This window comes from Sciurus vulgaris (assembly GCF_902686455.1).
Source record: "Sciurus vulgaris genome assembly, chromosome: 3".
In the NCBI taxonomy this organism is placed as follows: Eukaryota; Metazoa; Chordata; class Mammalia; order Rodentia; family Sciuridae; genus Sciurus; species Sciurus vulgaris.
Window position 1 is genome coordinate 136,665,133 of NC_136463.1, and position 16,862 is coordinate 136,681,994.

General features: G+C 33.3%; 1 protein-coding gene across 3 annotated transcripts in view; it reads left to right on the forward strand.

Moving 5' to 3' along the window:
* Positions 1–16,592, forward strand: part of NUP35 (nucleoporin 35) — a 38,827-nt gene extending 22,235 nt beyond the window's left edge. For all 3 annotated transcript variants that reach the window (XM_079134559.1, XM_079134560.1, XM_079134561.1), the window contains exons 5-9: positions 10,760–10,901; positions 12,500–12,569; positions 13,322–13,450; positions 14,105–14,269; positions 15,956–16,592. In XM_079134559.1, the coding sequence (XP_078990685.1) occupies positions 10,760–10,901; positions 12,500–12,569; positions 13,322–13,450; positions 14,105–14,269; positions 15,956–16,033 (584 nt within the window). In that variant the 3' untranslated portion in view covers positions 16,034–16,592. The remainder of the gene's footprint in view (positions 1–10,759; positions 10,902–12,499; positions 12,570–13,321; positions 13,451–14,104; positions 14,270–15,955) is intronic.
* Positions 16,593–16,862: the final 270 nt, after the last annotated feature.

A 16,862-nucleotide genomic window follows, 5' to 3' on the forward strand; every position in this document is an offset into this window, starting at 1 on the left:
TATTTAATTTTGAAGGGTCTGGGCATGAATCTTCTTTCAGCCTGATTGAGGGTATTGACAGAAATCAGTTCCATGTGGTAATATTCACCTCAAGATTGTTCATAGTTTTTAGAGGTACTCTCATTCCTTAACTCGTGGTTCTCTCTCCTTCATCTTCAAAGGCAGCAGTGACAGATTATAGCCTTTTTTATGCTTCATATTTTTCTGACTTGACTTTTTTGCCTTCTGCTGCTGTTAAGGGCTCGTTTGATTACATTGGACCAATGGGATAATCTTGGATAATTCTTTAGTTTAGATCAGCTGATAAATAACCTTAATTCTGTCTGTAAAGTACCATACTAGTGTTAAATTGAATTGCTAGTCAACCAGACCTAGGAATACAATTTTGGAGACATCTTAAGAAATGTGCCTACCGTGTACAGGTGGCCCTCTATATTTGTATGTTCAATCAACCACAGATTGAAAATACTTGGGGAAAAAATTGCATCTGTACTGAACGTGTATAAATTTTTTTGCTTATTATTCCTTGATTAATACAGCACAATAACAATTTGTATTACATTTATATTATTTTATAAGAAATCTAGAGATGATTAAAGTATATGGGAGAATGCGTGAAGGCTTTTTGTAAATACTATGACATTTTATATGAGGGTCTTGGCATTTTGGTATCCTTGGGAGTGACCTGGAACCAATTCCCCTCTGATACTAAAGGATGAGTATATATCGTGGTCAGAATTCTAGAATGTCACCTCAGCCTTTTCAACTACATAATTGAGGTGGAATTAGTTCCAGTATAAATAGCCTTAACTTGATCAAACTCCTGTAACAAGTAGGTAGGTGACTGTGCATTGTTATATACATATATAATGACTATTCAGTTGTTAAATTGATTCATAAGTAATCCCAGCGCTACTGAAAATGCAGACTTTGTATCAGTCCATTTTTTGTTGCCAGTAACAATAATACAAACTGGAAAACTCATAAAGGAAAGAGGTTTTTTTTTGGCTCACAGTTTTGGTCCAGTGTAATACATTTTATTAAACAGACTATCCTGACTGACTGGAAAAGAAATTATAATTTCTTTTTCATGTCAAGTAGAGGAGCACAGGTTAAAGTTAAATATCCTTTGTTATCTTTCTTCCTGATTCTTATGTGAGAGTTCTTATAATTGTAGAAATCATTTAGGAAAGAACAAAAACTATGATAGGAAAAATATACCTGTCATAAATTGGCCACTGGGAGCCACTGCTGCTTTTACTTTGAGTTTAAGGAATTTGTGTGTAGAAAATCTTAACAGGGCATAATTGAAAAAGAGTATTTTTTAAAAGATCTCACAGATGTGGGATGTAAGCAAGATATAGAAAAGAGGAGTTGACTTGAGAAAATTGAGGGGAGAAACCTAGTATTCACTTAGAGCTTTTTTTAGTTCCTATATTTAGTGTTAAATAAGTGACAGTTTCTTATATGATATGTAAGTTTTAGCTTTCTGAGATTGGTAGCTTTTATGAAGATATTCCACGGGATACAATGGCATGAGTGTTACTTTATGTTTAGGTTTTTTTGGGTCGAATAAGGGTCCCCCCCCCCCTTTAGATTTTGTAATTCATGTTAAGCTCTGTTTTAGAATCTTAATTCTGGAAAACTTTTGTCATTTGACCATCTGAATTAAAGAATATTAGAGATTGTTTTCACCATGGTCTTTTATTGTCCCTTGTACAGAAGATTGAATATGTTTGCTCCATTTTCTCCATCCTCTCCCTTAATTTTCTTTTGCTGTAATTAAATTTTTCTCTACTGCCGCCTCCTCCTCCTTTTTTTTTTTCCTTGATAAGTTCTTTTCCTTATTTATTAGCTCTCTTAGCTGTCTTCCTAAATGGTACACTATTTATTAATGAACTTGAATCTTTGTCTTAGCATATTGTTAACAGATTAAATATGAAGTAACTGATACAGTATTTTCTGGCAGCTTTCTTTTTTGCTGGATCTCGACTCCTGATATTGTTCCCAGAAGTGGGGAGAAAGGGACTCTTTTATCTAGTTTAGCTGCCCTATGTTCTATAAAGCTCTCTTTGCTTGGCTTTTACCTTTCTTCATTGCTATTTTATCAATTCCTTCAGAACAGAGAGTCTTTCTCTATCAAGAAATGGACATGAGGGTCCTCAGTAAATGTTCATTGATTGAATATGTTGATGGATGTAGCTTGTAGTGAATTGCATCGTGGCTCCCAAAACAATACGACCATTTCATAATCCCTGGAACCTGTGACTTACTATGTGTGGCCCTCAAAATATGACTAAAGATCTTGAGAGGAGGTGTGACAAGGAGAGTTTAAGTGTTGAGATGGCTGTGGCAAGAGGATGGGGTTGGGGGGTGATCATTGATTACTTTGGGTAGTTCCTAAATCCAGACCTTTAAAGAGAGAGGCAGGGAGAAATTTGACACAGAAGAAGGGAAAAAAATACAGAGATGATTTGAAGGCTAAGGCCGAAATTAGAATGTTGTCAAAGCATGCAAGCAGTCACCAGATACTAGACATAAGCAGTGGATTTTCCCATAGAATCTCCATAAAGTGGCTGGCCCCTTTCATGTGCCCACACCTGATCTTGAACTTCTGGCCTTCAGAACTGTGAGAGATAAATTAATGTTCTAAACCACCCAGTTTGTGGTAATTTGTTACAGCCTTCACAGGAAACTAATATATGTTGTGTTCAGAGGCAATGGTATTCTAATATCAATATGTCTTACTAAATAAGAAGATTAGGATATTTGTGTCCAGTTTGACAAGGCACATTTTTTTTTTTTTAAATAATACCAAGTAAACACTGACTTTATTAGTTTCTTACTGCTTCGAAACCATATTGTCACAAATTTGCGACTTAAAACAACTCACATTTATTTTGATAACTGTTGTGGAGTCAGTTGTCCAAAATAAGTCTTGGTGGGCTAAATTAAGTCATTTGTTGGGCTCAATCAAGTCATTGGTAAGGGACTTATTCCTTCCTGGAAGCTCTAGAAGAGAATCTGTGTGTGTGTGTGTGTGTGTGTGTGTGTGTGTGTGTGTGTGTGCGCGCGCGCGCGCATGTACACACATGCATATACACACACACCTTTTTAACTTTTAGAGACTGCCTATATTCCTTGCTCAGGACTTCCTATATCTTCAGAGCCAGCTACAACCAGTGATCTATTTCGCTTTCTTATATCATTCTTCCTCTTTTCCAGTTAAGGACCTTTGTTGGGCCCACTCTGATAATCTAGGTTAATCTCATTTTTAATTTATTTATTCTTATGCTGTACTAACCGTGGTATCACTTAGTGTCTCCATTTATTGGGGAGGAGATTTTATTTATGTTTTAGTAAAAATGATAGTTTTTAAAAAATCAAAAAGTATTTAAATACTTATAATGAAATATAGCACTCTTTTGTTGTTGTTGGTACTGGGATTGAACCCAGGACCTTGTAATGCAAAGCAAGTGCTTTACCACTGAATCACACTTCCAGGAAAACATTGCAGTGTAGCAGTCTTTTGACTTTGTCCTCAGGGGTCTAAATGAGGTGCTCTATTAGTTTCCTGTTGCCTTTGTAACAAATTACTACAAATCTGTTGGCTTTAAACAACTTAAGTTTATTCTCTTACAGTTCTGAAAGTTAAAAGCTCAAAATCAGTTTCACTGGCTTAAATTAAAGGTGTTAGTAAGATTGGTTTCTTCTAGAAGCTCTAGAAAAAATTGGCTTTCTTGGATTTTATCACCTTCCAGCTGTTTTCTTTAGTTTGTGATCCCTTTCTCCCTCTCGAAGTTGTATCATTCCAATCTGTTTCCATCATGACATCACCTTCTCTCTCTACTTCTCCCTCCCTCTTATAAGGATACTTGTTAAATTTAGAGTCCACCTGAATAATCCTGGGTAGTTTCTCCACCTCAAGATTTGTTGACACATCTGCAAAATTAATTTCTCCATAAAATGTAGCACTCACAGGTTTCAGAGATTAGAACATTGTCATCTTAGAGGGCTATTGTTTAGCTAGCTATGTAGGTTACATAGATAATTCTCCATTTTCACTTTTCACATTTGTTAGTTTTTTTTTTTTAAATAAATAATGATATTCTATTTTATGCCCCCAATTATTGCAGTTATATGTAACTATGTAAATACTGTTCAGTGCTGAACTAATTAGTAAATTATGATTTGTTCTTTTTGTAAAACTTGATTTTCCAATAGTTAATAATTTACTTATTTTTTTCCCCATTAGTCTAATTTTCTGTGTGCCATTTGCTCCCTTGAAGCAAACATTCTGTTGCTATGATACATAATTATTTATAGAAGACTCAGTTTCACATACATTTTTAAGTTGAGAATATCTCTCAGCCTCTCTCTTGGCTGTTTCCTCTTTCAATATCCTCTTTCCAACTATCATCCTAGGATATGCCTTGATTTCTAGTATTGAACTTTTTCCTTGGTAGCATTTCTTCTTCTTTCCTTACATACTTGTGAGGAACATATTGTTTGAGTAGCTTTCCCAGAAAGCTTTCATTGGAAGTAAAATTTAAGGCCTCATAGCGAAGATGCCTTTTTTTTTTTTTTTTTTTTTTTTGGGTCCTCATATGTGGCTGGCTGGCTATAACATTTTAGGTTGGAATTTCAAAGGTGGTATTCCATTGCTTTCTATCTCCCAGTGTTTCATGGAAGTCATCTGTGGTGACAGTTCTTGAGTATTTGTATATGACCTGTTTGTTTTTTTTAATTTTTTATATCTTTAAAAAATATGGAATTCTTCATGGATGTGCATATCATCCTTATGCAGGGGCCATGCTAATCTTCTCTGTATTGCTCCGGTTTTAGTATATGTGCTGCTTAAGTGAGCACATGTGGCCCATTTTGGGAAAAATTTATGACCTTTCTATGGTTTGTGTTCTCAAATTCATGAATGTTTACTGGTGTGGGACTTTTTCATTTGTTTTGCTAGGGAATTGGTGGAGCCTTTCAATCAAAACACATTCAGTTCTGGAAACTTTCCTATATTTGTTTGATAATTACATTCTCTATTCTTTCTGGAATTCCTTTTGTTTATTTGTTGGATCACTGCAGGGATTTGTAATTTTCTACTTTTTCTCCCTTACATTATCACTTACATCTTTATTTTACTTTTTCAAATTTCTTGAGTAAGTTTTTTCTTTTGCCTGTCATTTTAATTCCAACAATCTGTTTTGTTTGTTTGAATACACTTAAAAATGTAGCATCCTGTTCTTCCTGTAAAATGTCTTAGCAGTGAGGTTAATTGTGGTCTTTTTATTTCTCCTCTTATTATCTATTCCCTTCTAATCCTTGTTTTTTCTATTCCTCTGCCTCTCCTCTGTTGTTGGACAGTGCATGTTTATTGAATGAAGCACAAAAAACTACTTGGAATTTTGTGTGTGTGTAGGGTTCAACAGTGACTGAGGTGGAGGTGGGGTGGTGATAGAAGCTGTTTTCCTTCTTATTTTGCCTCACTGAAAGAGAAATGGATGATAGGCCGATTTTTTTTTTTTTTTTTTAAATTGGGAGAACTTAATTCTAGCACGTATAATTTTTTTCCCTATAAATTTTTCCAAAGAATCCTTTAATAGCCTTAAAGCTGATGTTCTGAATACAAACAGGGACAAGTCTCTTATTCCAGTGTAGGTTTTCACTTGATCTCCTTACAATTGTTCTTTACCTTGTTTTGAACTGTTGGAGTTCATTTTGTTTGGGAACAAAATCCTTGTTCTCTTGGGGATGGAGTGGAAGAGTGACAGTTTTCTGGCTGCCTAGGACTTGGAGAGGCCTGGCATCTAATCTTTTATTATGCATACTTTAATTTTTCTTGATTTTTAAGCAGTCTTTCACAGTTTCTGTGTTCTCCAAAATTTGAGACTTACTTGAGTGATTATCATTAATGCCTGGAGAGACTAGTGGTGAATACAGGTGTTTAATTCACCATGCTTGTTTGTTTGGTGTTGGGGTTTGATCCCAGGGGCACTTTACCAACTGAGCCACATCCCCAGTTCTTTTTATTTTTTATTTTGAGACAGGATCTTGGTAGGTTGTTGAGGGTCTCTGAGTTGCTGAGGCTGGCCTCAAACTTGCTGTCCTCTTGCCTCAGCCTCCTTCATTGCTGGGATAACAGGTATGCACTACTTATACCTGATTTAAATTCTCCATGCTTAGCTGGATGTTGTATCCAGTTTACTTTTTGGGTTCAATGAAGTGTCAAACTGCAAAGTCTGAAGAAAGAGTCTAGCAACATTATTCTCACTTCAGACATTAGCTGAAAGCTTGAGGCAAGTTTCTCGGGCAACCCTCACTTCAGACTGACTATAAATTTGGGGGTTTCCCTAAGATTTGATAATTTACTAGATAGACTCAGAGAATCCATTGAAAGTGCCATTCTGATGATTATAGTTATATTGCAGCAAAAGAATACAAATTACCACAGGAAAACATATAGGGCTTAGAATGGGAGAGTTGCAAATGTAAAACTTCCCTTCAATTGTCTTCAGGGAAATGTATTTTCCTAGCGTTCATGTATGGCATATATAGAATATAACCAAGGAGTGAAGTTCATTTGTGCTTCTATGTCCAGAAATTTTATTAGCATTTCATTATGTGGGCATGATTAAACCATTGATCAATTGGTTGAACATAATTTTCAGTTTCTTTCTTATTCCCAGAGGACAGATGCTATGTGACTCAAAGCTCTTTTTGGAGCGATCAATTTCTGTCTAGGTTCACCGCCTGAGCATAAACTAACAGGTCTAGCCTGAATAATAAACCATAAATAACAAAGACCCTCATAATGCTGGGGAAATTCCCAGGGCTTAGAGATGATTTCTAAGGAATCAGAGGAATACTAGAGCTCACATTGGGCAGAGGCCAAATTTTTTGTTACATATTGTGCTACCTTTTTTTTTTCATGATAAGAAGGTAAAATAATTGCCAGGAAACTCTTTTTTTTCCCCCAACATTCATTTGCTGTGTCTGTTTAAAATTTACTATTCCTTTTATCTTTTGTTTTCATTTATGTTAGGTCTATTTTGAAATAATTAAATGTTTTTTAATTGAAGACATTTTCATAAAGGGTAATAAGGTCTTTTGCCCACCACTTTAATCTGATTTTATGAAGAATGTTTGAATAGTGATTTACCAAGGGAGACAATTAAAGTTCAATCTAATGTGGTTTGATAGGTACACTTTATTTTCATCTTATAAAGCATTGCATGTGGATACCAGAAGCCTGATTTAAAGGAAGTGAAATCAGTGAAGCAATTAAACATTAACCAGGTGGGGGGCAATTATGCTAAACTTATGTAAATAATTTTAGATTAGGTATAAGTAATTATATTTTTTAGAGTAGTTGACAGGGCAAAAATTAGATTGCTTATTAGTTTGAGACTTAATTTTGATTTGTCTTTTAAAGGTCATAATGGCTGTCTCAGTTTGAGCCTTCATTTAATTTCTTGTTTGAAGGTTATTACATGATGTAGCATAACTAAATTGTACCTTTTTAATGGTAATTCAGAACATTAAAAATTGTATTGGCTTCATATTTTATACCAAAGTGCCTTTTACTATCTTTGGTTTGTTAAAGACATATCTTTATAGTAAGAACTGAATTTAGTTAGGGGTATATCTTTTGTATAAATATGTGCTTCTGCTTGGTTCCTAAAGAGATACTTGATTATTAGTTGGTAAACAGATATATTTAATTTTTTTAATTAGAGCATCATAGTTATAGTTAGTAGTTGAGTTTATTTTGACAGAAATCATACATGCATGGAATTTGATTTATTCCATTTCAGTCCCTGTTCCACCTCCTTTCCCTACATTCCTCCCTCCTCCAGTCTCCTTCCTCTACTTGACTGATTTTCCTTTTGCTCGTTTATTTATTTTTGACTGGTGATAAGCAGATAGTTTTAAACCATATAACATTTGTCAAAGTGGGGATGTTTCATTTTAAATCAACCTATTTTAGAAATATGTTGTACCTATTAGAAACATCTGTGGTGACGAGGAAGAATAATTATTAAATGTATTATAGCATGTATATAGTTTAGGATTTCTTCAAATTACTTGAAATTCCATTTTTTTAAAAATTAAGTATAAACTCATTTGTGAAAGTCAGCTTATTTTGTAAGACCTTCATGTAATAATGCTGGGATTCTATTCTCTTGCATATGTTTTTGTTTTCTCTTGAGTTAGCATTTGTTGCATATCTTCAGTTGCTTGATTGATTTTACAAAATATTTGAATGTCAGCCTTTCAAACTTTCTGACTGAAAGTGGTTTTTTTTTTTTTTTTTTTTTTTTTTTTTAATTTAAGCTTGGTTACTTGACTATTATTTGAACATGAACATGTGGGTATCTTGAATATCCTTCCTTTTTTCTGTAGCATCTAACCAGTATTCATTATCCACCATGGTCCAAAAACTTTAAATGGAAAATTTTAGAAATAAACAACTCACAAGTTTTAAATTGCATGCCATTCTGAATAGTGTGATGAAGTCTTGCATGTCCTCCTGCATCCTTCCTGGAATCATCTCTTTGTCTAGCATGTCCATGCTATATATGCTACCTGTTCATTAGTCACTTGGCAACTTTGTCACTTTTCAGATCTTCTGTCATTGTATTATAGTGCTTGTATTCTTAGTTCATTTAACCAATGACCCCAAGATGCTGGGAATTTGATATCCCAAAGAAAAGGGCAGAACATGCTTCCTTTAAGTGAAAAGATTAAGAAAAGAAAAGGGGGAAAAAAAAAAGCTTGGACTGAAGTTGCTAAGATCTACTGTAAGAACAAATCCTCTATTGAATAGTAACATGAAGAATATGTGAAATTGAAAGAAGACAAAAGAAATTTGTGTTAGTTTTGCTTTTACTTCTCAAACTCCAGAAATAGCTACCACAGTTCACAATAAGTATTAAGATGGAAAAGGGATTAAAATTGTGGTTTCCCACTATTCTTGGTTTCAGGCATCCTCTGCAGGGGGGCGGGTCTTGGAATGTATACTGTGCATTTAAAGGGCAACTATTGTAGGTTCTTTAATAAGCCTAATAGAGTACGTTATATTGATAGTTTAGATTAGTTCTGAATTCTAAATTTGAGACCAAAGTCTAGACACTTATTATATAGCATACTTAAAGAGTTAGATTTTCAAAATTCTTAAAAGGCAAAATTATATTATTATGAAAATAATTTTCACTTGGCTGATCTCATGAGAGGGCTTGGGGGAGTCATGGGTATCTGTAGCACATTTGTTTAAGTACTGCTGCTGTAATAAATACAAGTGTTTTAGATTACTGCCAAAGATTAATCTCATGCTTTGGATTGCCTAGATAGGATATTACTTAATATTACTCCTGTTTTGTTTTCTAATAGCTTAAATAGAACTACTATGACCTACTTTACAGGATTGTTCAAATTAAATACAGTTTTAAAGAATTATATAATAAGGACTTAATAAAATGCTGTTTGCTTACTTAAAAATTTTAGTCCTGTTATATCACCTTTGTTCAGAATTTTTCATTGATTTCCTTACAGTGACTTGTAAGGGCTTTTTTTTTTTTGGTCATGGTCTGGTGTATTGTTACCTCTCTGTTCTTATCTGCTTGCTTCCGTCCTAAATACCCCTCGATCTCTATGTAAATAGTGGCCTTTTTCCTGTTTTCATCCAACACAAGTGATGGCCTTTCTCAGGGCCTTTGCACTCGGTATCTTCTCCACCTGACATTCACTTTCTTAGATATTGATATATTTTGTTCCCCATCTCCTTTATCATTTTACTTTAGTGTCATCTCTGTGAAGTTTTCTGTGTGTGTGTGTGTGTGTGTGTGTGTGTGTGTAGCACAGTTAATCCCCCTCTCTCTGATGATGATGATGATGATACCTTTATAAGATTTTATGTTTTCTAACACAGTAGGTATTTACTTATCTTTCTTCCTCTAGAATTTAAGCTCCATTAGAGATGGTTTTGTTTTGTTTTGTTTGTATTTGTATAAGTTGTTCACTGCTATATCCTCAATACCTAGAGTGATGCTTGGTATATATTAAGTGCTAAAACATATTTCTTAAATGAGTGAATTATTGCTGCTATGAAAATGAAAGAAAATATTCTGCTTCTTAGAAATGCATATTTCTGGACAGTACCTCTGAGATAAAATAAACAAAGTATTTGGCATGGCATGTTGGATACATAGAAATAATCATTCAGTGGTAGATGTTACTGACTAATAAGCAACAGATTAAATCTCTTAGAAATACCTAAATAAAAATGCGTTCACATTTTAGGGGTTAGGTAATACTATTGAGGGATATACCAGAAAAATAAACTTGGAGAAATATATTTTGGAGAGTAAGGTATTTGGATTTTGTTCTGTAGGAGCTGTTGAATATTTTTAAGGCAGAAGAACAGTAATGAAAGTGGTATGTTTGGAAGGTTAATGGAACTGAAGTCCTTGTGGTTGACTGAGTGATTTTTCTCATAGTTTTAATTGGAAATTAATATATTTAATAAATTTATGTTAAATAATAAAGCATTTGCAAAATCAAAAACTATGCTCAATGATTAATGACTGTCTCATGTGGTAATATCAAATTACCATTTGCTTACAGTTGTATGTTTTGAAGCATTCATATAATTGCTAATGTTTAATATACTTTTTCATTTAAAGTAAAGATCTTTGCTTTAAAATAAAAGAAGGTGTTTATATTGGTAACTGACTTACTAAATATACTAATGTAGGGCAAAGTATGTTTAGTCCAGCAAATATTGGTCAACCACGGAAGACAACACTATCCCCTGCCCAGCTGGATCCTTTTTATACTCAAGGAGATTCTCTGACTTCAGAAGATCACCTCGATGACACTTGGGTGACTGTGTTTGGGTAAGTCTTTTCAACTTTTTTTAAAAAAAGTCTCCATCTCAACATTTGACCATGAATATCATCAAATGGTTCAGAAAAATAGAAAGAACTGCATAGGAAATACCCATATACCCACTGTTTAGATTCTGTGGTTGTTAACAGTAGCTTGTTTGCTTTATCTATTATCTATTATCTATTTATCTGTCAATCATCTTTTTATGTTGATATATTTCATAGTAAGTTCCAGTTATCAGTAAATATCACCCTGACACTTAACTTGCATATCATTAACTAGCATTCAATGTTCGTAGTTTTTAAAAATCATTTATCTGTGTATCTCTTTCCAAATTGTTTTCTGTTAAGCATTCTTAATGGCTGTTGGACCAGGGTTGACTCTTACTAAAGGAGCTCTCTTTCCATTTTTAGTGTCTATTTCTCTGCTTCTAGTGGACCTAAGCAATTTTGAGATAACAATGGAACTTCATGTATATGCATACACTATGTCACAGAGTTGATACTTTCTAGTCATAGAATATTGAATTTTAGAGAGGATTATAGTCCTAAATGCATTTCAAATAGATTTTTATAGCCATAAAGTATTTTAAGGAAAGTACTTTTTAGTGATCATAATGTGTAATCCTTTATTTTACAGTTTAGGAAACTGAGGTATAGATAGATAAAGTGGTTTGTTCAGAGGTTCTCATCTAGTTAATGGCAAAAATTGGCAAAATTCAAGGTCTTCTGATTTTTAAGCTGATATATGTATTTATTAGGTAAGGTTTATTTCTGAACCTATGATTTGCCATACTTATACCTAACCTTATGATAGATATTTTGGGGGTAAAAAATATAAAATTAACATACAAGATCCTTGAAGGAAGAAGAATGCACAGTAAGTGTTGAATGGATTCTATGTATTTAACTTTAAATTTAAAAATTCAAAAGATATGCTACTGATAGCTATTTCTGTTTGCAACTATGATAGTTTTCAAATAGAAAAACAGCTTTATTGTTTGGAGTATAAAAAGTAATAATATTTTATTGTGGAATATTCAAACCATACATAACTTTATAAAGAAGAAAGTAAAAATCAGTCTTCCCATACAAAGATATGACTTAAATATTAATTACCACCTTTTTAAATGATTTTATGTCACTCATATAAGTGCTGATATTTTTGTTTGAGGAGAATTTTTAAGTGGTGCTCTGTTCAGAAGATAAGTCTATATAATTTAAAATTATTTCCCTTCTAATAGCTGCAGTATACATAAATATTGCATATAAAGACACATGCTACAAAATAAATTGTGCATAGAACTGCAGCTTTATAACAATTTTTGAAGAGTGTGATAATGGCTTTGAGAATGGGAATTTCAGAGCCGTCAGAGAGAGAGAATCTGGGGATGAGGAGTAGTGGAGTCAAAACTAATATTAAGATGTTTTCTTTTGGATGACTGTTGATGGAGTTGACCTCTGTAGGAGAAAATAGGCTGATTAGGGTCTGTTGTTAGTTTTATAGATATTTGGAGCGATAATTTGTCCTGAGACACTTATAAGTTTGTAATTTGCATTTGTATTGATAGAAGTTGACTGTTTTGTCTGGACAACTATTTTTTCAGGTTTCCGCAAGCATCTGCTTCCTATATATTACTACAGTTTGCACAGTATGGAAATATCTTAAAACACGTGGTAAGGCTTACAACTTTTCGATTCAAGAGTTTTGCTAAGGAAAGAGAAACCGTGAATTGAGGGAAATTGCTTCTAAATTTTGTCTAAATTAAAAATAGTTGTTCTTTAAAGTTTTGAAAGAATGTGTCCTTAGGATGTAGAGGGCTCAAAGTTGCATAATGTTTGATAAAAAGGGACAAAGAAAAGATAATCCAACCTTCCTTTCTTAGTTCACAGTCTTAAAAAAAAGAGGGATTTTGATAGCTATTTTATTACTCTTTCCCAATTTGAGCTTGCTTTATTGGGAATAAAGGAAGAGGAGGAAGTTCCTGAGATAGAGTTTTCAGAGCTCTTTATCTTGTAGAGGACTTAAAAACAAAAAGAGATCATACCTTGCACAAGTTATATCAATTCTTTGTTCTGTTACTACAGACGTAAATCCTACACAAAATCATATCGATGAGTACATTTTATAAAAAAAATTCATTATAAGCCTTGATATGACCTTTTTATGAGAAACAGCTATCTTTTGAGAATTACTTTACTTTTAGGGGAAAATTTTGCCACATATTCTTTGGGAGAATTGAGAGCTGGGTAGAGATTATTGAAACTGTTTTCATATGATTTTTGTTAAATTTTAATATAAAACTTTATGGGGCATCAAATAAAAAACAAAAGTATACATTTTATTCTCAGGTTTTAGTTTTCTAATAGAGTTCATTCAACGTAGATTTTGTATTTTATAACTTAAGAGACACCTTCGTTCTTTGTAGATGTCTAATACAGGAAATTGGATGCATATTCGTTATCAATCTAAACTGCAGGCTCGGAAAGCATTAAGCAAAGATGGGAGAATATTTGGAGAATCCATCATGATTGGTGTAAAACCATGTATAGATAAAGTAAGTTTTTGATAAACTTAGAAATATAGCCTAATTTGTATAAAGAGATTCACATTGGTGATTATGTCACATGACTTTACCCTGCCTCTTATTCTGAGTTTTGTAAAATATGATATTTATAGTATTTTTTGTTACAAGCCAAAATTATTTAATCAAAAGACTTAGAGATGATCCATTGTAAACCCTTCATTTTCCAGGTAAGACATACATAACTGATACAGAGATGTGAGGCCTATATTTAAGCTTTTTGTTACTCATTTCTGTTTCAAAATATTTAAAAATATATTCTGAGGTAGAAAACTGTGGAGTTACTGGGTACTAAATAGCTTTGGACTTTGTTTCTCCCTTCCACTTCAGGTTTCTTCAAGAATTATTTTGTTCTGTTCTTGTAGATTTTTTATAGTATTTGTTAGGAGATTCTTATTCTTGTTGTTCATAGTTGTATGGAGGTTATTTGAGGTAACTAGGTTGAGATTCCTGGCTGAGTATTAGATTTCAAATGCTAGCCACAAAATATATCATCTTATGCCTAAAATTATTTGAAATTGGATCAACGTATGCTTCCTTTTAAAAATCTTTCTTTGAGTGTATTATGTAATATTAGATAATATATGCTATGTTTATAAGCACGGAATTGTTTCTTTGTTTCTCCAGAGTGTTATGGAAAACAGTGACCGATGTGCTTTGTCATCTCCATCTCTAGCCTTTACACCACCAATCAAAACCTTAGGTACACCAACACAACCGGGAAGCACTCCTAGAATTTCTACTATGAGACCTCTTGCTACAGCATACAAAGCTTCTACTAGTGACTATCAGGTATTTTAAGGATTAGATGATTAGATAAGGGGTATATTTAAAAGCTGAGTGTATAGCATATGTAGCTGTTTAATTGGGTTGATATGTATGCCATTAAATATTTGGTGCTGAGATTTTTGCCTTGATGAAATCTTGAAACTTCTTAAATTTACTATTTTAAAGTTATGATCTTGGCAACCTAGCTAAGTTATCTTGAATTTTTAAGAAATGTCTTTGTTGGGGTTGGGAATGTATGTAAGTGTTAGAGCACTTGCCTAGCATATGCAAAACCCTGGTTTGACCCCCAGCACCAAAAATAAACAAGCAAAAAACTTAAAACATTTTGAAAGCTTGTTGTTTCACTTTTTTTTCTAAGTTATATTTGCATACATACTAGATATCTGCTGTGTATATCACTGCCATGAGGAAACATTAAAACCCAATTAAATTGATGACTAAAACATGACATGGTGTCAGGTGAAAAAGGTTGGAAAGCAGTGTGGAGATTCCTTAGAAAACTTGGAATGGACCCTCCATTTGACCCAGCTATCCCACTCCTTGGCCTATACCCAAAGGATCTAAAATCAGCATACTACAGAGATACAGCCACATCAATGTTCATAGCTGCTCAATTCACAATAGCCAGACTATGGAACCAACCTAGATGCCCTTCAATTGACGAGTGGATAAAGAAACTGTGGTATATATACACAATGGAATATTACTCAGCCATAAAGAATGACAAAATTATGGCATTTGCAGGCAAATGGATGAAATTGGAGAATATCATGCTAAGTGAGATAAGCCGATCTCAAAAAGACAAGGGACGAATGATATCGCTAATAAGTGGAGGATGACACATAATGGGGGGGAGGGAAGGGTTAGTGTTAGGGTTAGAGTTAGGGTTAGGGAGGGGGGCAAGTATGGAGGAAGAAAGTACTGTATAGAGGGTAAAGAGGGGTGGGAAGGGTGGGGGGAAGGGGAAAAAAATAACAGAATGAATCAAACAACATTACTGTATGTGGACTTATGATTACACAAATGGTATGCCTTTGCACCATGTACAAACAGAGAGGCAACATGTATCCCATTTGTTTACAATAAAATAAAAAAAAAAAAATAAATAAAAAAAAAAAGAAAACAATAGCTAGCTCTTATTCAGAATGGAAAACTTTCTCATGCCAAAAGTGTTTAAACAAGTTTGTTGTATTTTTTGAATGGTGGAAGAATTCTAATTCTCATTCAGTATATTATTGTACCTTATTAATTAGCCAAGAGTTTTGAACTTGGCCAGCCGCAGCCAGAGGTCTAAAACAGCACGTAAACTACTTGTGCTCTAGTAGGGTGGGTAATGTTCAGTGTTTTGATTTCCCTGAAGATTTGGAGATCATTTTAGAACTGTTTTCTTTAAATCTTTATTTTAAATTCTCCACCTTCTTAAAGGTTTTGTATATTTGTCCAGTTTTCTAATTTAAGGAGCAGGTTCTGTTCGCTTTGTCAAGGGAATGAGATTTTGCCATTCTTAAAAGCATAAAGATGTGAAAAGTCCATATTTTAGTCTTTAAAGTATATAATTGAGTATTATAAATGCATTTTAGTTTTTCTCTTAAAACTTAGCTACTAATTGTAGAATGGACTGTTGCCAGAGAAAACGTAACCTAATGGTTTTTTTTTCTTGTGTGTTTGTGTGTGTATTTTTTTTAATAGGTTATTTCTGACAGACAAACGCCAAAAAAAGATGAAAGTCTTGTATCCAAAGCAATGGAGTACATGTTCGGCTGGTAGTACAATAAGAGCTAAGAACTCAATTGCCAATGAGGTTGCTACACTGAAACCAGAATTAGCAAAGTACTGCCAGTTTCCTTTGGTTAGTTGTATAACCACACTTGGCAGTGTTGGATACCCATCTCACACTTCGTTTAGAAGCCTTTTTCTTTGAGGATACATCCTGTTTGTAGCTCGCACTTTAAAAGATGCTTGAGATACATTTTGAAGAAAACTAAAGATCTCTGTAGATAGATTTTTGTGCTTTCTGTGATAGTGCATGCTTAAACACAAAATTCTCAGCATTGATTATAATTAAATAATTGAATTTGTGGCAAGGCTTTGTAGTCTTCATGAGAAGGTGGGTGAATTTCTTGAAGGAGAACTACAGCTGCTTCTACCAAGACACAAAGATTATACTTAACAATTTGAATTATGGTTTTTTAATTTAGATATTATTTAATATTTTAATTGTGTATGTCTTGTCATGGATTGTCATCTTTAAGTATTCAAAAATCCAAACATTCTTTTAAAAAAACCTATTACTAAAATTTCTTGATAATAAAATTTGTCAATTAAATGTATTGAATATTTATTGAAGGGGTGATTTGTTGCAAAAATTTTTAGGTGTTCACTGAAATAGAGAATATATAATTAACTTTCATATACCTGTAATTTATTACCATTAATTTTTGCCATGCTTTGTTCTTTTCTTCTTCCTTTATTTTATTTAAAGCACATTTCAAATATGTAATTTTAATCTAAATATATGTCAGAAAACATTTCAGTAACTAAATACAATATCAATATTTCATTTAATAGAGTTCATAATTTCTAAGTACCTAATAGC